The sequence below is a fragment of the Manis pentadactyla genome, chromosome 11 (genome assembly GCF_030020395.1).
Source record: "Manis pentadactyla isolate mManPen7 chromosome 11, mManPen7.hap1, whole genome shotgun sequence".
NCBI lineage: Eukaryota > Metazoa > Chordata > Mammalia > Pholidota > Manidae > Manis > Manis pentadactyla.
The window spans coordinates 92,801,590-92,824,858 of record NC_080029.1 but is presented as its reverse complement, the minus strand read 5'-3'; the positions used below and the strand labels follow the sequence as shown (position 1 = coordinate 92,824,858).

Sequence of the window (23,269 nt, the reverse complement as noted above, 5' to 3'; positions counted from 1 at the left end):
GAGCTGTCCCCTTTCCATATACGGCACGGACTTTGGGGTCTGGTCTGTTCTCCCCCTATGGCATCTCTCTGTTCTGTTTGCATGTCCTTGTTTTTCCTTTCCCCAGCCTAACAGTACTGTGCAAAGGAAACCTGTTACAAGGAAGTAATTTTCAGTAATTAATGCTTGCATGTTAAGGTTTGTCACATAGTAGGAGGTACTTAAGGATTTATTTCATACAGAATTTCAAGTCTGCATGGTCAGTCATGGTGCAGGGGATGGTTCCTGTCAAGAGAGCAGTGCAATACTGGTCATTGTGTGGGGATGAAAATTCTGTGAAACAGATCTTTGGAATGTATGATGCTTTGTAAGGTGTTTGGTTTGTTCGTTTCTCTATCTTCTAAGTTCTGTCTTCTTTAACTTAAAGGACTTGTTTTTTCAGGAGTTGCCAGAGAATGAATACTGATCTCCTTTACCCAGTTCTCTTTTTTTCTTTAACTGTGGTGAAATTATTTGCCATTTAGTTGAGATTCTTCACTCATACTCTTTACAGTTCCTTTAGCTGAGCATATGTACTTTCCATCTTCATTCCTAGAGTCCATTTCATTTTTTCTTTTCATCCTTTTGGTTGTAGATGTAAGATGTTTTTTGTTGTTTTGTGATTTTGAAGAAAAAATTATCAAAGGGCTTGGTATTAAAGATAATAAAGGATAGAAGTGGAGTGGAAAAAGATGAAAGAACAACCATGTGCAATAAATATATTTGGTCTTCATTTGGTTCCTCACCCAGAGCTCCTAAAACCCTTGTAATTTCCTAAATTATAGGAATATCTTTTGTTATTCATAACAAGCCCTTTCAATCACATTTGAGTTTATGCTAATGAGGTAATCCAGGGTGGGATCCCTTCATAGCCTCAGGATGGGGCTGTTCATTGGAAAGGCCAAGTGATTAGAGGGTTGGAACTTTCAGCCCCACCCTCTGACCTCCTGGAAGGGGAGGGGCTAGAGATTAAGCTTTATAAAAACTCTGAAACAACAAGGTTCAATAAGCCTTCTGGTTGGTAAATGAACCTTGAGGGTGTCTCACCCCACTTGTTTGGAACAGAAGCTCCTTCTATCAGAATCTGCTGGACTTTGCTCTATGTACTGCTTCATGTGGCTGTATCTCTGTCCTTTATAATATAAATTGGTGAAAGTAAGTGAATGTTCCTCTGAGTACTATGAGCTGCTCTAGCAAATCAGTTTAACCTGAGAAGAGTGTCAGAAGCATAGGTAACAACCTGGATTTGTGATTGGCATCTAAAGTGAGGGCAGTCTTGTGGGACTGAGTTTTAACTTTTAGGTTCTGACACTATCTCCAGGCAGCGTCAACACTGAGTTAAATTTGTAGTGTCTGCTGAGAATTGAATTGTTTGGTGGTGCTGGATATGCATTAGAAAAATCTTTTTTTTTTTCCACAAGGAGTAGGGACAGGGTATGCCAGATTATAGTTATTTTGAGCCATCCCAGGAAAGTAAGTATAAATTTTCTTGTTAGGTCTGAAAAGAAACAGTCTGGCACAACTCTCTTTTTTCTCCAAATTTATCTCAAGAGACAAACAATTAAGGAATGAGAAAATGATTTTGGCAATTTGCTAATTTGATTAGCAAAGATTTGGAACTGAGACCTAGTTAAAAAGTAAAGCTTAATGTCTTGATAACTGTTTTTAGTAATGACTAACTGAAATGTGTATACTGGGGATGCTCATATGTGAGATTTGTTGTGCAGAGATTTCAATACAAACATTACTACTGTGGCCTAGAGTGAATGCTGGTCAGTACTGCTGAACCATGAAAACTGTAGATTGCTATGTCAGAACCAGTGAGTATATTGAAGTCCTTTGAGAGGCCCATGAAATCCTTTGTCTTCTCTCTGAGTCAGTTGTAAATTATAAGTATTAATATCAGGCTTTAGAGAATCCTACAGATTGCTAAGGTTTATAAATGAAGTCCTTGGTTAGCACTGCACAGAATTAAAATGTCTAGACTTGATACTATATTAATTTATATCTCTGAGTCTCCCCAAATATACTGTCTTGGAGCTCAGATGTTTCTGTGTTCCTTTTAACTCCATGTTCCTCAGGGCCTCCAAACTTTGGCTTCCTCTATTTGCCTGTCCTCTGGGTGTCTCCTTTGTCAGTCCTGTTGTCGATGGCTGTAAACAGAGCAGAGAGTAGTAGGAAATTGGTTGGGAGGCCAGGCGAAGGGGGGTTGGGAATGAGGCTGGAATTGGGAGCAAAGGAAAAGAATAATGTAAGTATTTCTTGTCGTTCTCCTTACTTTTGCTTTTTTATACTTCTGTTTTTTTTAAAATTTTGTTATCATTGATCTACAATTACATGAAGAACATTATGTTTACTAGGGTCCCCCCTTCACCAAGTCCCCCCACAAACCCCATTACAGTCACTATCCATCAGCGTAGTAAGATGTAGAATCACTACTTGTCTTCTCTGTATTGCACAGCCCTCCCCATTACCCCCTCACATTATACATGCTAATCGTAATACCCCCTATACTTCTGTTTTGATTTCCTTTTTACTTATCTTTTTTCTCCCCCCAGAAACTCCATTTCATTTCACTTTGCCTAAAGAAGGTGATATTATCCCACCATTGACTGGTACAACCCCTTCTCTTATTGGCCACCTAAAATTGGAACCCAAGAGACACAGTACTCCTATTGGTGAGTGATTAAAATGTAATGATATTTAAAGTAGAATTTCTGAGATACCATTCTTTATGCAAGTGATTTTTTTTATAGATCTGAGGATTTTTTATAGACCTGCCTGATAAAGCTGATACTTGTCATAGAAAAAATAAGGCTATGGTGTTTGATACCATGGCTTTATTCCCAGGAGATGATGAGTGGTGATAAGAAAAAAGAAAGGGTGGAAGGAAGAAAGATTATTTGTAAGGATTTTATTCTATTACTTACAAAGCAGTAGAGTCTGAGTGTTAAGCAATAATAAAGAGCTGTTTTATAAGGAAGAGACAGCAGGTAGGATAGAGTATTATTTATTCAGTACCCTGGGTAATGTGCTGCTTGACAGGGTAAGAAAACTTAGATCCTCCTTCCCTAAGCAGCCAGTAGTCTTCTACATTAACCTATTTGTTTTCTCTAGTCAGTGCTGAGAGGTAACAGTCATGCCGTCTGGAGTCTCCTGCTACCTATGCCTGATGCTGGCAGATGTGGGTTGGCTGAGGGCTCATGCAACATCCTTTGTCCAGATGCAGAAGTGGAACTGAATCCTGTTGCTCCTCTTAAGACCAGGTGTCAATACTAGTGTGTAGTTGTTGATACTTGTGACAGGATTTATCCTAGGAACCCCCTTCAGTCCTGCAGAGCTGTGGACAAACAGGCAAATCGATGACCTTGAATTGTGTTTCATGTTTGTATTTTAGTGTTCTTTCTTCCTCCTGCCTTAATTCTTTAGGTAATAGCAACTATCCAGGAAGTACCATAGCAGCCAGTGATGTCATGTCTGAAAGCATGGTGGAGACCAATGATCCCATACTTGGGAGTGGAAAGGGAGACTCGGGGGCTGCCCCAGAAATGGATGATGATAAATTGTGCCTCAGAATGAAACTTGTCAGTCCTGAGACTGAGGGGAGTGAAGAGTCTTTGCAGTTTAGTCTGGAAAGTAAGTTTTTATTTTATGTTAATATTGGGTAATGAGTAGATCCAGCTCATCTGGGAAGTATTAATTATCTTTCTTTAGTTATGATGATTGATACTTTTATACTTACAAATGTATTTGTGAAATCTTTTTCTCATAGATTTAATTCTTTGCTTTTGGCTAGTCACTGTCATGTTACTGAAGATGTTCCCATTTTATAATCTCTATAGTGTTGCTTGTATGTCTGTATTAAATCTGTGTCTATATAAGTCACTGGTTTCCATATTCAGAAACAGTTTGGAAGAGGGTAGAAAATGTAAGATTGTGGATTCACACTCTAGGTTTATGTTGACTGTTTCCTGCATTAATTGCAAGTTTGGTATGGCTAGAATAGAGGAGGTAACATTCCCAAGGCTGCAAAGTGGGGATCAGATTCTGAAAGGCCTTTTATTTTCATCATGCTGACAAGCTGAAGAATTTTAGGCAAGGGAGTGATATGATCAGATTTGCTTCTTTAAAAAGATCAGCTGAGTGTTTCAAAACTGTGCCTTTGTACATCATTCCTTTGCTTTCTTTGCCCATTTCCTGTTCTCCTGCCTGGCAGACTACTAAATCTTTACCAGGAAGTGGGTTCATTAGTCGTGGGGATGGAGATGAGGGGATGAATTTGATAGGTGAATAGTAGAATAGAGAGAACATTGAGAACAGTTGAAGTAAGGGAAGAGGAAAAAAATACAGAATGACTCTTTATTTAGTTTTCATGGTAACACTCCAAAGTAGATATCTTTATTTCCAGAGACTGTCGTTTTTAAGTTGTATACCTAAGGTCACCTAACTTTATACCTAATATATATAATTGTCAAGAGTTAGGGCTGGAGTTAGATCTGATTCCAACGCTTGTAATTTTTCCACTAGGTAGTTTGTAAATGCTGTTGAATGGAGTTGGAAGAGGAAGAAGTCTTAACAAAGAAATTGTAAAGGAACATTCAGAGAATGATTTAATGAACTTGATTAGCTAAAATTTCTTTTGTCTAAGAGAATAAGAAGTTCCTCTTATTCAAGTCTACCCACTATTTGTGGTCTTTGAAAGCTTCCTCTCCTAACTCCCTCAGGCCCCTGATCCATCAATTATTTCTCCTATTCTCTCACTTTTAATCCATCTCTCTTCTGGAGATTACTTTTCAGTCTGTAAACCTGCTTAGGTACCCCTCAGCATAAAAATGAAAAAATCTCCCTCAATTCTGCAATTTCCTCTAACTTGCCTTAATTTTTCTTGCTTTCTCACATTATCTCTTCAAAAGTAGAATATCTTCACTGCCTCTTCTGTCATTCTTCACTTACCTTCAGTATAGCTTCTACCTGAACTATACTGAAATAGTTCTTGCTAGAGTCACCAAATGGATCCTGTCAAACCCAATTTACATTTTCAGACATATCTTACTAGACCTAACTTTTGCATCTGACATTATCTTCTTATAACTCTCTTCCCCATAGGCTTCCATACTCTCCTAATTAAGCTCATTAAATCTCATAACAAACCTGTGGAGTAGATCCTATTATCCTCATTTTACAGATGAGTAAAGGTGAGGCATAGGAAGGTTGAGCACCTTCCCTAGAGACACCCAGCTAGTAAATGAAGTAGCTTGAATTCAGAGTAGTTCCAAGAACCATAAGTCTAGTTCCAAATTACAGTGCTATTCTGCTTCTCAGTGCTTATTGATGTGAATTTTAGATTCTCAGTAGAAATTAAGAGTATTGCATGTTTCCGTCCTTACCATCATGTTCTCTGAAATTGAGTAGGGAATTATCAGGAGAGAGCATGTGGTAGACTTGAATCTTTAGATTTGAAATTCCAGTTGGGAAGACCTTAAATGGAGCTAAAGGTTAAGGATGATTATAGGAGCATATTATTGGACACTTTTTATTCATTTCATCCTTACAACAAAACAATGAAGGTGGTCCTGTTTTATCTCTATGTTATAGATGAGGAAACTGACTCAGAAGATGGACTTTACTCCCAAGTTGGATTACTAAATGCTAGAGCCAGGGCCTGAGCCAGGTTTCTGTTCCAGAGCCAGGGCTCTAACAACTGAACTTAAGCTGCCTCCTTGTGGATTGTTTAGATCATGTTGGGTCATGAATATTTTAGAAGTGTTGAAAAACATTTGCTGTTGTGGGTAGAATTGTAATATTTCCAGAATATCTCGCCTGGCTTTAGTATATCTGCATATCAGTAGGGATTCAGAGGTGGAAAGAAGTTTGGCTTTAGTGCATTTGCATATCCTCAGGGGTGAAGAGAAGTTCTTCAGAGGGCTTAATCTGTACCTGAGAGGTGAGGAGAGGGCCCGTTTTGCTTCTACTGGAGCAGGAAACAGAGAAGGCCCCGGATTGCAGTTTGTAAGCAACAAACGGATTTTAAACTTTATTTCTCCCTTTGGCTGATTTTGGTTTTTGGAGGTATTTTGCCCCAGGATTTCCTCTCCCTGGACTTCCAGCTATTTTCTCTAAGGCTGGAACAAATTGTAAATGAACGAATTTTAATCCTTGACATGAGTTACATTGCTTTGGGGAATATCGGATTCATTTCAGTTTCACCCTTAATTCTTTGCTACAGATTCTTTCTTGAAAATGTGTTTTACTTTCCAAATATCTGTCCCCAAATCACTTTGGGAGGAACCTGAGTACCTTCGATGGTGTGGGTTGTCTTTAAAAACTGTACACCATTTAAAATTTGTGCATCAACCTGAGACACATTTTCCTACATAATTAAAGTTTTTTCTCTTTTTAATTTTAAAATAAAAAAAATTTTTGTAATTAAGATTATTTTTTATTTTTTATTTTCTTACTAGGTAATTTTTTTACTTATATGAGAAGAGATGAATTGGGATTCAGGACAAGTTTCATTTTCATTTTTAAACATTGCTGTTTAGTAATTATATTGTATTTCTGGACAAGCTGATTAGTCATCTTTATGGAGTTTGAAAGAAAATCGATTGGTGGAAGTGAGAAAAATTGTACCGTTAAATTATTAGAAATCTTTCTATGTTCACTTATTATTTGTACCCATTTCTTTTTGTTACTTGCTGCAAATAATAGTAGAGCAGGTTTTAGAGAAGGTTTCTCATGTGGTACTGAATTGTTTCTCTTTTTCTCCTTGCTTTTGTTTTTATTCAGAGCCTGCAACTGGTGAAAGAAAAAATGGATCTGCTGTTGCTGAGGCTGTTGCCAGGTAACCAAAGCTGGTTGCTATTTGGAGGAGTTTAACATTCAAAGCCAGTGGTAGTGAGGGGAAGATGATTTATTGATAGAGGAAAAACTTAAATGAAACTCCAGAATAAAGGGTTTAGCTGTGTTGATCTAATGTAGGCATTCTTATTAATATTTTACTAAAGCTTTTACTGCACTTAGAACTAAGATATTTAAAGGTGTTAACCTTCCTCTGTTTTGTTCATGTGGGAATGCCCTTTTTTTCCTTTTTCTGTTGCTGAGACAGATCCTTGTTGCTACTGGTGAGAGAATAAAGGGTTTAAGGAGATAGCCTCAGACCTTGTGCCTTTTGAGATTCCCAACTCAGCTGCGGCCTCTGGCCATTTTCTCTTTTGCCTGCCAAATTAACTACTGTTGTTGAACTATTAATTTTTGCTTTGTCATGAAGGCTGTAATGCTTTCAGGATGAATATGACCCCATCCTGAGGCTCTGGTGGTAAGCTTTGCCATCTGGTGGCTGAGAAAATTGTTCATTGGTTTCTAGCATGAGTCATCCAGTATGAAAATACCAGCAGCAGTTAGTGAAATATAGGTGAGGATTCTTAAGTCAAACTAGGCAGGTACTGTGAATAAGTAAAGCAGGCTAGGTACAAGAGCATGAAGTATTGAGGATGACGGCCAGCTGAATATGTGCCCATTTAAAAGGGGGATATCCCCTGTTCAACTTCAGCTGATTGTTACCATGCAAGAATACAGGCCTATTGTTGCCAAATCTTTACATTTTTAAGGAGAAATCTGGATTTAAAAAAAAATAAAGTTTCTTGCTTGGTGGTCAAATAAAACATGTCTGTGGAGTTAATTTGACTCTCACGTTGCAAGTTTCTGACCCCTGTCTAAATTCTTTGATTTGTACTTAGCTTTGTCTTAAAGAGATAAATTGTTCTGGGCTCTTGCATATTTTAATCTGAAAGATTAATACCTTAGGGTCCTTACTCAGTTGAAGACTCTAATGATATGTAGTCTTACAAGTTGAAGAAAATGATGTTTATCTTTGATCTGTTTAGTTTTAGCAGAATTGTATTCCAGACAAAACTTTTTACTAGTCTGTACTTTACTGTGCCCTTTAAGAGGGAACAATATGGTGCCGAAATGTTTTGGGCAGAATGTAGGGATGGAAAATTAGGAAAGAGCTTGAGGTAGAAGGTTAGATCGGTGTATCAGGGAATAAGATGAAATTCATTGGTGTGGTGAAGCAAATTTTGTATATGAGAATCTATATTTTAAAAATATTCGACTATTCACTTTACCATTGGGGTCAACATAAATCGTTTAAAGTAAGCTCTGTTATAATATTTTAAATGATCACTGTTTCTGCTGCATTTAGGTAAAGCAGTACCACTCTGTTTTTAAGTGTCTGTAACTGGCCTTTATTCACATTACGTGCTGTCATCTTATTTCTCTCTCAAACATTTCATCATTGAAAGTCTCAAAGCATATACAAAAGTAGAGAGAATAACATAATGAACCACCAATTCTTCATCACCCAGAGTCAGAAATTATCAGCTCATGGCCAGTCTTCATTTGTTTGTAAATACTTTGAGCTCTCCTCCTCACTGAATTATTTTGAAGCTAATTCTAGCATTTTATCATTTTATCTGTAAATATTTCAGTGCTATCCCTGAAAGATAAGAATTCTTATTTTGAACTTAACCACAATACTGTTATCATGCTTTAAAAATTGGCATTGGTTTCTTAATGTCAAATATTCAGTGTTAAAAATTTCTCTGATTGCCTCATAACATTTTTACAGTGCGGTTGAATCAAGATCCAAACAAGGTCAACACATTGCATGTAAATTTAATCTCCTTTAGTATATAGGGACACCCTCCCTTTTTCTTTTTCTCCTAGCATCTATTTGTTGAAAAAACTGAATAGTTTGTCCTATGGGTTCCTGCATTCTGGACTTCACTGAGTGCATATTTATGGTATTTAATACAGCTTCTATCTACCATATTTCCTGTGAGTCTTGAGAATTTTTTTTTTTTTTGTAGATAATTATTTTTTATTGAAGGGTAGTTGACACACAGTATTACATTACATTAGTTTCAGGTGTACAACACAGTGATTCAACATTTATATACATGATAATTCTAGGTACCAGCTATCACCATACCAAGTTGTTACCATATTTTGACTATATTCCTTATGCTATACATTACATCCTGGTTACTTATTTATTTTACAATTGGAAGTGTGTACTTTTTTTTGTTGTTGTTGTGAGGGCATCTCTCATATTTATTGATCAAATGGTTGTTAACAACAATAAAATTCTGTATAGGGGAGTCAATGCTCAATGCACAATCATTAATCCACCCCAAGCCTAATTTTCGTCAGTCTCCAATCTTCTGAAGCATAACGAACAAGTTCTTACATGGAAAACAAATTCTTACATATTGAATAAGTTACATGGTGAGCAGTACAACAGCAGTCATCACAGAAACTTTTGGTTTTGCTCATGCATTATGAACTATAAACAGTCAGTTCAAATATGAATACTCATTTGATTTTTATACTTAATTTATATGTGGATACCACATTTCTCTCTTTATTATTATTATTTTTAATAAAATGCTGAAGTGGTAGGTAGATACAAGATAAAGGTAGAAAACATAGTTTAGTGTTGTAAGAGAGCAAATGTAGATGATCAGGTGTGTGCCTGTAGACTATGTGTTAATCCAAGCTAGACAAGGACAATAAAACATCCACGTATGCAGAAAATCTTGAGTATTTTTTATGATGCTTGTTTGAATTTACATTTTGGTATAGAATGGTTTGGAGTTGGGATGCAGAGAAAAGATTTTATGCCCTCTGTGCCTAAAAAGACAATTTCCAGAGGGACTTCTCCTACACAACTAACACAATATATTGCTCTAATTTATTATCTTAGTCCCCAGAAGACCATGTCTGTGTTTAGCTGTGTCTGTGAAGCCCAACAAGAGGATGAGGCTCGAAGTCAAGATCCCCATTCTACATCCATCAAGTGAGCGTTATTTTAATAGCATCTTTTGGGCTATATTGATTCACAAAATGGTTGGTAACAAAATCTAGAATATGCTGCTACTGTTTTGTGAACTTGAGCTTACTTTTTTATCTCAGGGATTGTGCCATGACATGTCATGAGAAATTTTATTAAATATTTTATAGATTCAGATTTTTGTCTTTATCTGCCAGTTCTATCAAATTGAAATGATCCAGTCTTCATAAATTTATGAAAATAACATTCTGTGTATGTAAGATTAATCCCTTTTTTATAGTTTTGAAATGTTTATTTTTAACAGACTTTATTTCCTTTAGTTCCCTATAGGGTGAAACTGAAATACTCAACATCCCAAATTTAAAAGTTTGTCAGACTTGATGGGATTAAGATTTTCCCATATGTTCTTTACTCCATAATCTCTAGAACAGTTCTGAAGTAGGAAAAAAAAATGTTTTTTCTTCTTTATTTAAATGATTAGAGTGTCTTGTTTGTAATATAAGATTCTTTTTTTTTATTTCTTTATTTTAGTATCATTAATCTACAATTACATGAGCAACATTATGGTTACTAGACTCCCCCCATCATCAAGTCCCCACCACATATAGTCACTGTCCATCAGTGTAGTAAGATGCTATAGAATCACTATTTGTCTTCTCTGTTTTGTACAGCTCTCCCTATGACTCCCGCTGTATTATGTCTGCTAATAGTAATGCCCCCTTTTTTTCCCCTTATCCCTCCCTCCCCACCCATCCTCCCCAGTCCCTTTCCCTTTAGTAACTGTTAGTCCATTCTTGGGTTCTGTGAGTCTGCTGCTGTTTTGTTCCTTCATTTTTTTTCTTTGTTCTTATACTCCACATATGAGTGAAATCATTTGATCCTTGTCTTTTTCTGCCTGGCTTATTTCACTGAGCATAATACCCTCTAGCTCCATCCATGTTGTTGCAAATGGTAGGATTTGTTTTCTTATTATGGCTGAATAATATTCCATTGTGTATATGTACCACGTCTTCTTTATCCGTTCATCTACTGATGGACATTTAGGTTGCTTCCATTTCTTGGCTATTGTAAATAGTGCTGCGATAAACATAGAGGTGCACATGTCTTTCTCAAACTGGGCTGCTGCATTCTTAGGGTAAATTCCTAAGAGTGGAATTCCTGGGTCAAATGTTATTTCTATTTTTAGTTTTTTTAGGAACCTCCATACTGCTTTCCACAATGGTTGAACTAATTTACATTCCCACCAGCAGTGTAGGAGGGTTCATGTTTCTCTACATCCTTGCCAACATTGTTGTTGTTTGTCTTTTGGATGGTGGCCATCCTTACTGGTGTGAGGTGATATCTCATTGTGGTTTTAATTTGCATTTCTCTGATGATTAGGGATGTGGAGCATCTTTTCATGTGCCTGTTGGCCATCTGAATTTCTTCTTTGAGAAGTGTCTGTTCAGCTCCTCTGCCCACTTTTTAATTGGCTTATTTGCTTTTTGTTTGTTGAGGTGCGTGAGCTCTTTATATATTCTGGATGTCAACCCCTTATCAGATATGTCGTTTACAAATATATTCTCCCATATTGTAGGATGTCTTTTTGTTCTACTGATGGTGTCCTTTGCTGTACGGAAGCTTTTCAGGTTGATACAGTCCCACTTGTTCATTTTTGCTTTTGTTTCCCTTGCCTGGGGAGGTAATGTTCATGAAGAAGTTGCTCATGTTTATGTCTAAGAGATTTTGCCTATTTTTTTTCTAAGAGTTCTATGGCTTCATGACTTATATTCAGGTCTTTGATTCATTCCAAATTTACCTTTGTGTATGGGATTAGACAATGATCCAGTTTCATTCTCTTACATGTGGCTGTCCAGTTTTGCCAACAGCAGCTGTTGAACAGGCTGTCATTTCCCCATTGTATATCCATGGCTCCTTTATTGTATATTAATTGACCATATGTGTTTGGGTTAATATCTGCACTCTGTTCTGTTCCACTGGTCTGTGGGTCTGTTCTTCTGCCAGTACCAAATTGTCTTGATTACTGTGGCTTTGTAGTAGAGCTTGAAGTTGGGAAGCGAGATCCCCCCTGCTTTGTTCTTCCTTCTCAGGATTGCTTTGGCTATTTGGGGTCTTTTGGGTTCCATATGAATTTTAGAATGATTTGCTCTAGTTCGTTGAGGAATGCTGTTGGTAGTTTAATAGGAATTGCATTGAATCTGTAGATTGCTTTAGGCAGGATGGCCATTTTGACAATATTAATTCTTCCTAACCAAGAGCACGGGATGAGTTTACATTTGTTAGTGTCCTCTTTAATTTCTCTTCAGAGAGTCTTACAGTTTTCAGGGTATAGGTCTTTCATTTCCTTGGTTAGGTTTATTCCTAGGTATTTTATTCTTTTTGATGCAATTGTGAATGGCATTGTTTTCCTGATTTCTCTTTCTGCTAGTTCATCATTAGTGTATAGGAAAGCAACAGATTTCTGTGTATTAATTTTGTATCCTGCAACTTTGCTGAATTCAGATATTAGTTCTAGTAGTTTTGGAGTGAAGTCTTTAGGGATTTTTATGTGCAACATCATGTCATCTGCAAATAGTGACAGTTTGACTTCTTCTTTACCAATCTGGATGCCTTGTATTTCTTTGTTTTGCCTGATTGCCATGGCTAGGACCTCCAGTACTATGTTGAATAACAGTGGGGAGAGTGGGTATCCCTGTCTTGTTCCCGATCTCAGAGGAAAAGCTTTCAGCTTCTCGCTGTTAAGTATGATGTTGGCTTGGGTTTGTCATGTATGTCCTTTATTATGTTGAGGTACTTGCCCTCTATACCCATTTTGTTGAGAGTTTTTATCATGAATGGATGTTGAATTTTGTCGAATGCTTTTTCAGCATCTATGGAGATGATCATGTGGTTTTTGTCCTTCTTTTTGGTGATGTGGTGGATGATGTTGATGGATTTTTGAATGTTGTACCATCCTTGCATCCCTGGGATGAATCCCACTTTATCATGGTGTATGATCCTCTTGATATATTTTTGAATTCAGTGTGCTAGTATTTTCTTGAGTATTTTGTTCATCAGGGATATTGGTCTGTAATTTTCTTTTTTTGTGCTGTCTTTGCCTGGTTTTGGTATTAGAGTGATGCTGGCTTCATAGAATGAGTTTGTAAGTTTTCCCTTCTCTTTTATTTTTTGTAAAACTCTAAGGAGAATGGGTATTATGTCTTCTCGATATGTCTGATAAAATTCAGCGGTGAATCCATCTGGACCGGGAGTTTTGCTCTTGGGTAGTTTTTTGATCACCGATTCAATTTCTTTGCTGATAATTGGTCTGTTGAGATTTTCTGTTTCTTCCATGGTCAGTCTTGGAAAGTTGTATTTTTCTAGGTAGTTGTCCATTTGTTCTAGGTTATCCAGCTTGTTAGCATATAGATTTTCATAGTATTCTCTAATAATTCTTTGTATTTCTGTAGGGTCTGTTGTGATTTTTGCTTTCTCATTTCTGATTCTGTTTATGTGTGTTGATTCTCTTTTTCTCTTAATAAGTCTGGCTAGGTGTTTATCTGTTTTGTTTATTTTCTCAAAGAACTAGCTCTTGATTTCATTGATTTTTTTGTTGTTTTATGCTTCTCAATTTTATTTATTTCTTCTCTGATCTTTATTATGTCCCTCCTGCTGACTTTGGGCTTCATTTGTTCTTCTTTTTCCAGTTTCAGTAATTCTGACTTTAGACTATTTATTTGGGATTGTTCTTCCTTCTTTAAATAGGCCTGGATTGCTATATACTTTCCTCTGAAAACTGCTTTTGCTGCATCCCACAGAAGTTGGGGCTTTGTGCTGTTGTTGTCATTTGTCTCCATATATTGTGTGATCTGTTTTAATTTCGTCATTGGTCCATTGATTATTTAGGAACATGTTGTTAAGCCTCCATGTGTTTGTGAGCCTTTTTGCTTTCTTTGTATAATTTATTTCTAGTTTTGCATCTTTGTGATCTGAGAAGGTGGTTGGTAGAATTTCAATCTTTTTGAAATTACTGAGGCTCTTTTTGTGTCCTAGTATGTGGTCTATTCTGGAAAACGTTGCATGTGCACTTGAGAAGAATGTGTATCCTGCTGCTTTTGGGTGTAGAGTTCTGTAGATGTCTGTCAGGTCCGTCTGTTCTAGCATGTTGTTCAGTGCCTCTGTGTCCTAACTGATTTGATTTTCTGTCTGGTTGATCTGTCCTTTAGAGTGAGTGATGTGTTGAAGTCTCCTAAAATGAATGCATTGCATTCTATTTCCTCCTTTAATTCTGTTAGTATTTGTCTCACATATGTCAGTTCTCCTGTGTTGGGTGCATACATATTTATAATGGTTATATCCTCTTGTTGGACTGACCCCTTTATCATTATGTAATGTGCTTCTTTGTCCCTTGTGACTTTCTTTGTTTTGAAGTCTATTTTGTCTGATACAAGTACTACAACACCTGCCTTTTTTCCCTATTGTTGGCATGAAATATCTTTTTCCATCCCTTCACTTTTAGTGTGTGTATGTATGTCTTTGGGTTTGAGGTGAGTCTCTTGTAAGCAGCATATAGATGGGTCTTGCTTTTTTATCCATTCTGTTACTCTGTGTCTTTTGATTGGTGCATTCAGACCATTTACATTTACGGTGATTATCAATAGATATGTACTTATTGCCATTGCAGGCTTTGGATTCGTGGTTACCAAAGGTTCAAGGGTAGCCTTTTTAATATCTAACCGTCTAACTTAACTCTCTTATTATGCTATTATAAAATACAGTCTGATGATTCTTTATTTCTCTCCCTTCTTATTCTTCCTCCTCCATTCTTTAAATGTTAGGTGTTTTATTCTGTGCTCTTTTGTGTTTCCTTTGACTGCTCTTGTGGATAGTTGATTTTATTTTTTGGCTTTAGTTAGTATTTGGTTGGTCTACTTTCTTTGCTTTGATTTTGTTTTCTGTGATGATATCTATTTAGCCTTAGGAGTGATTCCATTGAGAGCAGTCCCTTTAAAATACCCTGTAGAGGTGGTTTGTGGTAGGCAAATTCCCTCAACTTTTGTTTGTCTAGAAATTGTTTAATCTGTCCTTCAAATTTAAATGATAATCTTGCTGGATACAGTATTCTTGGTTCAAGGCCCATATGTTTTATTGCATTAAATATATCATGCCATTCTCTTCTGGCCTGTAAGGTTTCTGTTGAGAAGTCTGATGATAGCCTGATGGGTTTTCCTTTGTAGGTGATCTTTTTTCTCTCTCTGGCTGCCTTTAATACCGTGTCCTTGTGTTTGATCTTTGCCATTTTAATTATTATGTCTTGGTGTTGTCCTCCTTGGGTCCCTTGTGTTGGTAGATCTGTGGGCTTCCCTGGTCTGAGAGACGGTTTCCTCCTCCAGCTTGGGGAAGTTTTCATCAATTATTTCTTCAAAGACACTTTCCATCCCTTTTTCTCTCTTTTTCTTCTTCTGGTACCCCTATAATGTGAATGTTGTTCCATATGGATTGGTCACACAGTTCTCTTAATATTCTTTCATTCCTAGAGATTCTTTTGTCTCTCTCTGCCTCAGCTTCTCTGTATTCCTATTATCTGATTTCTATTCCATTAACAGTCTCTTGCACCTCGTCCAATCTGCTCTTAAGTCATTCTGTTGATTGTTTCATTTCTGTTATCTCCCCCCGGACTTCATCCCTTAGCTCTTGAATATTTCTCTGCAGGTCCATCAGCATGGTTATGACTTTTGCTTTGTAATCTTTTTCAGGAAGATTGGTTATACCTATCTCACCAGGCCCTCTCTCTGGGGTTGTCTGAGTGACTTTTGAGTGGAGCAGATTCTTCTGCCTTTTCATGATAGAAGTGGTCGCAGGTGGGTGGTGTGTGTGTCAGCTGGGAGAACAAAGTCCCTTCCTGCTTGCTAGTTGCCTTGCCCTTCTCCACTGCCTGTGTTGGTTACCTGCACACAGGGAGCAGTCTCTGGGATAATCTCCTGAGCTGCCATGGGCGGGTTGGCCCTCGGTATAGCCTACCGCACTGCTGGGGGTTGTAGACGCGCTGGGTGTGTTCTCCTGCGAGAATGGCACCCCTTTGTGTCTTCTGGACTTTGGTCCGTCTTCTGCTGCCTGTTCTGATTACCCACATTCAGGGAGCAGTCTCTGGGATAATCTCCTGACCTGCTGTGGGCAGGGCTGCCCTCAGGTTCGCTAGCTCACTGCAGGGGTGGCAGACGCGCCGGGTGTCTTCTCCTATGAGAATGGCACCGCTTCCTGTCTTCCAGACCTTGCTCTGGCTTCTTCTGTCTGTACTGGGCAGTTGCGCTCCGGTAGCAGCCTCTGGGTCTCTACCAGTTAGCTACATGCTAGGAGAAGACTGTGTGTGGTTTCTATGGGCGGGGCTGTTTACCAGCTGCTCCATAGCTGGCAGGTCAGCTGGTTTGCTTGGAGTGCCAGCTGGCGGGAATAAATGGCAGGCTGCTTATCGCTGTGAGGAGCTTCGGGGCTGTATTACTCCCCAGGGGGTTAGGGCGCCTTAAGTTCCTTAAGATTCCCAGCCTGCTGGGCTGGGTGTGTCGGGACGATTTTTTCCAGCTGTTAAGCCCTTGTCCCCTTAAGACTTTAAAAAAAATGCCTGGTTTTCTTTTGTCCCAGGGAAGCCACCTGTGGGGACCCGCTTGCAGTCCCTGTCTCAGATTTTACTTTTCCGTTTCTCTAATATGCAGCACACCATGCAATGTGTGTCTCTCCTCCCAGTGCAGATTTCTAGGGCTATTTATTTAGTAGTCCTGTGCTTCTTCCCCCCCCCTCAACTCTTTTCCTCCTGCCGGTGAGCTGGGGTGGGGCTGGGGTGGGAGGAGTGTTTGGGTCCCACCAGATCACGGCTTTGTATCTTACCCTTTTTGTGAGATGCTGAATTCTCACAGATGTAGACTGGCTGTTGTACTGTATCTTCTGGTCTCCTGGTCTCTCTTTTAGGAATAGTTGTATTTGCTGTATTTTCAAAAATAAATGTGGTTTTGGGAGGAGATTTCCACCACCCTACTTACGTGGCCATCTTGAGCCCCTCCCCTATGATTCTTATATTTCCTCTATGATTCTTTTTTTAGGATAGGCAGATAAATAATGGCAGTGGAAATAAGTGTGTATTTTCCTGATGAGATGGTATCTTGTTTTCAGTGATTTTGTAATTAGAAAATGTGATATTTTATTAGTAGTTGTGGGAAACATGCTCACTGGTCCAAACTTAGTCAAAGAGAACAGCAGAGCAAGGCTTTAATGACAGTCTTGCAAGATTGGTTACAACTCAGGGTGGTGACAACAAACAATTTATTCCTTAGCACATGAGTCCCTTCCCTGCTTCCTCATTGGCTGAGTACTTACGGGGTTCACGTTCTTTCCTGGATGTAGGCTAAACAAAGTATATCTATATTAGGCTTTTTTTTCACGTTTGTCTTAATTTCATTGACTGGTTTAAAACTTTTTGTGAATTTCTTTTTTTGTTTCAAAGAGATGCACAGCCCTCTCTTTCTTAATCTCCCTTCCCCTCCAGCCAGAGTGAGTCCCTGGTACATGTCCTGACATGTAGGCTTCTTATTACTACCCTTTTGTTTAAACATTAATTCTATTAATTCTCTTGGAATAAATCATATTTAGTTTTATGCCATTTCTAGCATAGTTACTCCTAAGAGTGTTGTTTGTAGCACAATTCGTGCGTTACTTATTGATAGAAATATTCAGGAGAAACATGTCACTGCTTTTTTATTGGGCATTCTGATTATTAAATGTGAGCTTGTTGATATACTTGGACATTGTTAATCCAGATCATAACCTCTGTTGTACAAGGAAGCTTGTTAGGTAAAACACCACATTGTGTGATTTCAGAAGTGGTATGGTAATGGTCCAGCAGTTATTTATTGATGGTATCATATTGCCTATTTTAGAATATTTTAGAGAGTCCAAGATACTAGTAATTTTGCTTAACCTTGGTAGAACTAGGGCCTGGGTCCAGCTGCATTTGATTCCAGTTGCTGCACAGACATAAGCTCAGAACAGAATGGTTGGAAGTTCATTAAATACAGTGATTTATTCTTATCTGTTTCATTTTTGATTAATTTTATTTAGACATTTTCTGCTAAAATTTGCTTTCTTAGCATCAGTTTCCAACTCTGGCATATAGTGGCCAGAATAGATTTGCATACTGGAACTGATTAAAGAGAGGTGTGGTCGGTCCTTAACAATTTGTTGGATTCTTATCTTCAAAAGCTCTTTTCTGGTGCTAAAGATTCCTTCTTTTTTATTGTTTTTTGGAACATTAATGTACATTTTTATGATACCTCTGTTGTTATGTCTGAGGATTTATGAACTTGGTAGGAGTGGGACAACACTTTTCTCAGTATGTGTTGCAATTAAGGCTTTATTTTTTTACCTACCCTTCTATGTTGTTCTTAATCTTGTCAATCAAAACTACATATTTACACATATATGTGTGTGTGTGTATTTAATTATGTATCTGAATCTGGAGGGAAACAACTATGATTTTAACATCATTCATTTGACCGATGCTAACATGAAAATGATACCAAAATCCTGATATTTGATAGGAATCTGCTGAATATTGCTAATGCAGTGAGATACTTTTGGCTTTTGAGAGAGTTGTTCTGATTAACTCTTTGTAAAAAAAAAAATTTTTGTTGATTAGGAATTAAAAAGTCGCAAATAAATGAAATCCTATTTAGAAGTTCTACCCTAAATCAACAGCTTCTGAGGTGGAATGTGTAGGCTTGTTTAAAGGTGGGGAACAATGGTAATCGAATTCTTTTGAATGGTTAATCAAGTCCTGTACCTTCTAGCTTTTGACTCACTTTTATTTTTGCTTAGCTATTGATATGTTAACCTCTTTAGAGATTCAAACATGAGTATTCATAGAGATTCAGTCTCTTCAAACAATGAGAATTCAATCTCTTTAACTGGTTTGTATTACACAGTAAAGTAGGTGCCTCTGGGGAGAGGAAATCCCAGGGCAAAATTCCTCTAAAAACCAAAATCAGTCAAAGGGAGAAATAAAGTTTAAAACCTGTGTATTGCTTACAAACTGCAGTCCAGGGCCATCTCTCTCTCCTCTGCTCCTGAAGAAGCAAGCAAGCCAGCCAGCCAGCCAGCCCCTCCCTTTAAACTCTCAGGTTCAGACATGCCCCCGGTTGCCCAGGTAATTACCCATTGATATGGAGATAAACTTCTCTCCAACCCTATGAGGATATGCAAATGAACTAAAGCCAGGCGAGATACTCTGGAAATGTTACACTTTTACTCACAGGCCACCCCTCCAGAAATCTTGCCTTACAATCTACTCGTTCCCCCTCTTCCACAGTGATCCCTGGGGGAGAAAACTGGAACATAACAATAGCAACATCAATTAAATTATGACAATCCTCAAACCGGAGGATTCAGCTAGGTTCAAAGTCTTATGCAGATTAAGTCCATAGCTAGTCCATTCCATAGGCAGGCAGTAGCTGAGGGTTCAGAGCAATCATCATGCGGCAGCTGCCGCCAGGGGGCGCATTCAGGCTACAAGGACTGTAGGAGAAAACCTTAAGGGCAGTAAGATACATGTTTTAATGACACCAGCATGGGCAAATCTTGTCCATGAGATAAGATACATGCAAGAGAGTGGTCCTGTGATAAAACAGTGGCAGGAATGGGATCTCATCCTGATCTACTATACCAGACTTTCACACCCCTCCCTGTGGGAGTTACAGATGGGTCAATAAATAGGGCTACGGGAGGTACATGCACTGGCCATAAAGATAAAACAAAACTTCCCCACAAGATGATGTTACCTCCTGGATGTTTTGGGTACACTACCGTGACCTTTGGGGGCCATTCAGCTGTTACTCCAGGAATACACACAAGACCAGCTTCCAGGGCTTTCTCCCAAGGTGCCAGAAGGGCCAGCCATCACTGGTCTATGTGTCAAAATGTCCAGGGCCAAGTCCATTCAACAGTGTCTCCAGGGCTTAATGCAGTAGGGGCTGGCAGCAACATGTTGCTCTGCTGGTCATATCCTGGCTTCAATAGTTCTTTTTTTTGGTTTGGATGTACAGTTGTATAGGAGAGGCAGCAAGGTGTGTGAGCATATCCACAGGGCTCAAAGCTCCTTTATGTGGCTTCTCATTCATACGCTGCAGCACCGTCCATAGGCAAACTGACCAACTGCATAGACTATTGTTGTCTGACTTCAGGCCAGATTTCAACAAACTGTTGTACCTCTCTATCATGCCTGCCCCAGTAGGATTATATGGTACATGAAATTTCTACTTTATTCCTAATTGCTGCACCTATTCTTGTAATGCATGTCCGGTAAAGTGGGTGCCTTGATCGTTCTGAATCACCTGCGGCTGGCTGTAGGCTGCAAAGAGATGCTCCAGGCCCCTCTTGGTGGTTTGCTGATACGTATGATGTGTAGGAAAAGCAGCCAATAGTCTAGTAGCCGTGTCCGCACAAGTCATGAAGTCATGGTATACCGTTATCCTTCTGATATAGGTAGAGGCCCCATATAGTCTATTTGTCACCTGACAAGGGGTATTGGCCCCCTTACTATTGTCCCATGTTGCTGTGGGACTCAGTGTTAAGTCCCTCTTAGCGCACACAAGGCACTCCTTCCGGGCTTTGCTGACTTACTCAAAGGTCAGTGGCAAGCCCCCACTCTGGGCTACAGCCAACATTGTCTTTTGTCCTGTGTGCAACAAATGCTGGTGTAGCCATTGGGCCACATCAGAGGCAGGCTTTCCTTCTAGCCGGCGCACCTGGGCCAATGTGTCTGCTTCATCATTCCCTGGGGATGCCAAAGGCAAATGGCCAGTCACATGATATACAGTCACAGTCTTAGTCTGACCAGAGGCCCACAGTTCTTGCCACAACTCTTGACCCCAAAGGTGACTAATCATCCATTTGGCATGATACCATGTCAGTAGCCACAGGGTCAAGCCTTGATAGATGGCCCAGCTGTCAGTGCAGACAACTATGGGGGAAGGCTCCTGGGTGATCACGAGCCATACTGTCCACAACTTAGCTCACTGACTGCTCTTCCCCTCTCCATCCTCCATCCATATTGTTTCAGTCTTAGGATGGAAAGCTACAGCCCTCCACCTCGGGGGCTGCCCACAACTGGAGCCATCTGTGTACCAAGCATCTTCAGGTATAGGGGCTTTTCCCTCCTGATAAGGAGTCTCAGCTACCAAGGGCTGAAAAGCAAGTTCTTCCTGCTTTCCACTGGTATAGGTCACTGGCCCCAATAATTGTTGGAGTTCTCCACTTAAGGGGCTAGTAGAGAGGGTGCTGCGCTGCTGTAAATACACGCCCCATTTGGCCAGTGTAGTTGTCTGTGCCACTCCACTCCGTGGCCTTTGGGTCCAGTCTCGCACCCACCCCGCGATGGGATAGGTGGTTATTACCTTGGTCAGAGCTGTTCCAGCAATGGGCTCCGTAGCCAGCAAGGGGTAGTATATAGCAGCCAGTTGCTTCTCTATCAAGGTGTACCAGACCTCTGCTCCTTTCCATACTTGTGACCAGAATCCAGTGGTTTGGCGTGTCCGTTCAAGCTGCTGCCAAAGACCCCATCCATAACCATCTTCAGTTACATGAACATCTAGTTCACAGGGCCTTAATGAGTCCATTACATTTAAGGCCTGTAACGGCCTTGACTGCCTGCTTGGCAGCAGTAAGAGCAGCTGCACATGTCTCATCCCAGTCCCACCTGATGCCCTTTCATGCCAACCGGTATAAGGGCTTCAGAATTTGTGCCAAGTGAGGGATAAATACTCTCCAGTAGCCCAAAAGACCCAAAAACTCTTGTAGTACTGCCACAGTGCTAGGGGTGGGGAAAGCCTGGACCTTGTCTATGACTGCTTCAGGAACAACTTTGGTTTTACCTGATCAGACAACCCCCAAGAATTTCACAGGCAAACCAGGTCCCTGAACCTTGGTTCTGTTCACAGCCCATTCTTTTTCCTGTAAATGTTGCAACAGTCTAGGAACTGCCCCTTCTAAATCTGAAAGAGAATCAGATGCGAGCATATCATCAATGTAGTGATACAACTGCACTGTTTCCAGTTTCCTCCACATGGCCAAGTCCTGGGCTACAAGTCTGTGACAGATGGTGGGACTGGAGATATCCCTGTGGAAGGACAGTGAATGTCCACTGCCGGCCTTCCCACCTGAAGGCTAGCTGTTCCTGGCTTTCCTGTGCTATGTCAATAGAGAAGAGCATTAGCAAGGTCTACTACATAATGATACGTTCCCAGTTTGTGGCTGAAGGTGTCCAGAATGTCTGCTATAGAGGGGACAGCAGCATGCAAAGGGGGTGTGACTTTATTCAATTCCCTGAAGTCTACAGTCATAATTCAGGAGCCGTCTGGCTTTCTCACTGGCCACACTGGGGAATTAAAAGGACTATGAGTGGGTTTTATGATGTCCACCCTCTCCAACTCCTATAGAGTTTCTCCAATTTCCTTGTGCCCCCCAGGCAATTTATACTGCTTAATATTTGTCACCTGCCGAGGTACAGGCAGAGCTACAGATGGGTGCTTAGCATGTCCCATCAGAACTACATTTACCACATGTACCCTCAGTCTGAACTCACCTGCAGAGGTCTGTAACCACAGGCCCTGCAGGATATCTACCCCCAGAATATATTCAGGGATGGGAGAAATGTACACGATATACTCCTTTGGGGATAAACGCCTTATCCCCAGTGAGACTTGGGCTCTCTTCACTCTTAATTGCCTTACCCCCGTAGCCATCTATCACATTAGGGGTCCCGGGAAAATGTTCAGGGTTGCCATGAATCAAAGAACACTCAGCTCCTGTGTCCACCAGTGCCAGGACACGTTGTACATTCACAGGGGACCAATGAATTGCCAATTCTATGTGTGGCCTCTTGTCCCCACTATGTCCCCCAAGGTGGGGACTTTGACTCCTACCCTCAGTCGAACCGTGATGCCCAGTCATCCTTCTGTGGGGGTGAGGGCTCAGGTGAATCTTGAGCACTGTCTTCCATGAAATTTTGCAGGGACACAGGCTGGGCATGAGGCCTTGACTCTGGTTTCCGTGTCCTGGACCTCAGCATCTGGAACTGCTGCTCTGGCTTTAATTGGTGCCACAGTTCTAACAATATTCTATTGGGATTCCCATCGAGTTTTTCTTTAACTACCCCGGCCTTTATCAAATCAACCCACATCTGGGTCCTCGAGACCTTCATGGGGCCTTTTGCACTTCTCCATTCAGTCATGGCCCATACTTCCCTCCGTGCCCTTATTGTTTCAGCCTCCCCCAGATCTGCTAAAGTATGAGTAGCCTCCCTTACGGGTGCCCTAGGTGGGGGGCAGGAGTATTCACTGGGACCCAAAGAGAGATGTGAGAGCTGTATGCAGCACC

The 23,269-nt window shown here is 39.9% G+C and overlaps 1 protein-coding gene across 5 annotated transcripts in view; it reads left to right on the top strand.

Annotated features, from left to right (window-relative positions):
- Nucleotides 1–23,269, top strand: part of TP53BP1 (tumor protein p53 binding protein 1) — an 87,230-nt gene that overhangs the window by 27,344 nt on the left and 36,617 nt on the right. For 4 of the 5 annotated variants that reach the window (XM_036923619.2, XM_036923620.2, XM_036923618.2 and 1 more), the window contains exons 13-16: nt 2,577–2,696; nt 3,448–3,654; nt 6,805–6,859; nt 9,785–9,877. In XM_036923619.2, the coding sequence (XP_036779514.2) occupies nt 2,577–2,696; nt 3,448–3,654; nt 6,805–6,859; nt 9,785–9,877 (475 nt within the window). Of the gene's footprint in view, nt 1–2,576; nt 2,697–3,145; nt 3,285–3,447; nt 3,655–6,804; nt 6,860–9,784; nt 9,878–23,269 lie in introns of those variants that run through there. The other variant, XM_036923624.2, reaches the window with a different exon arrangement.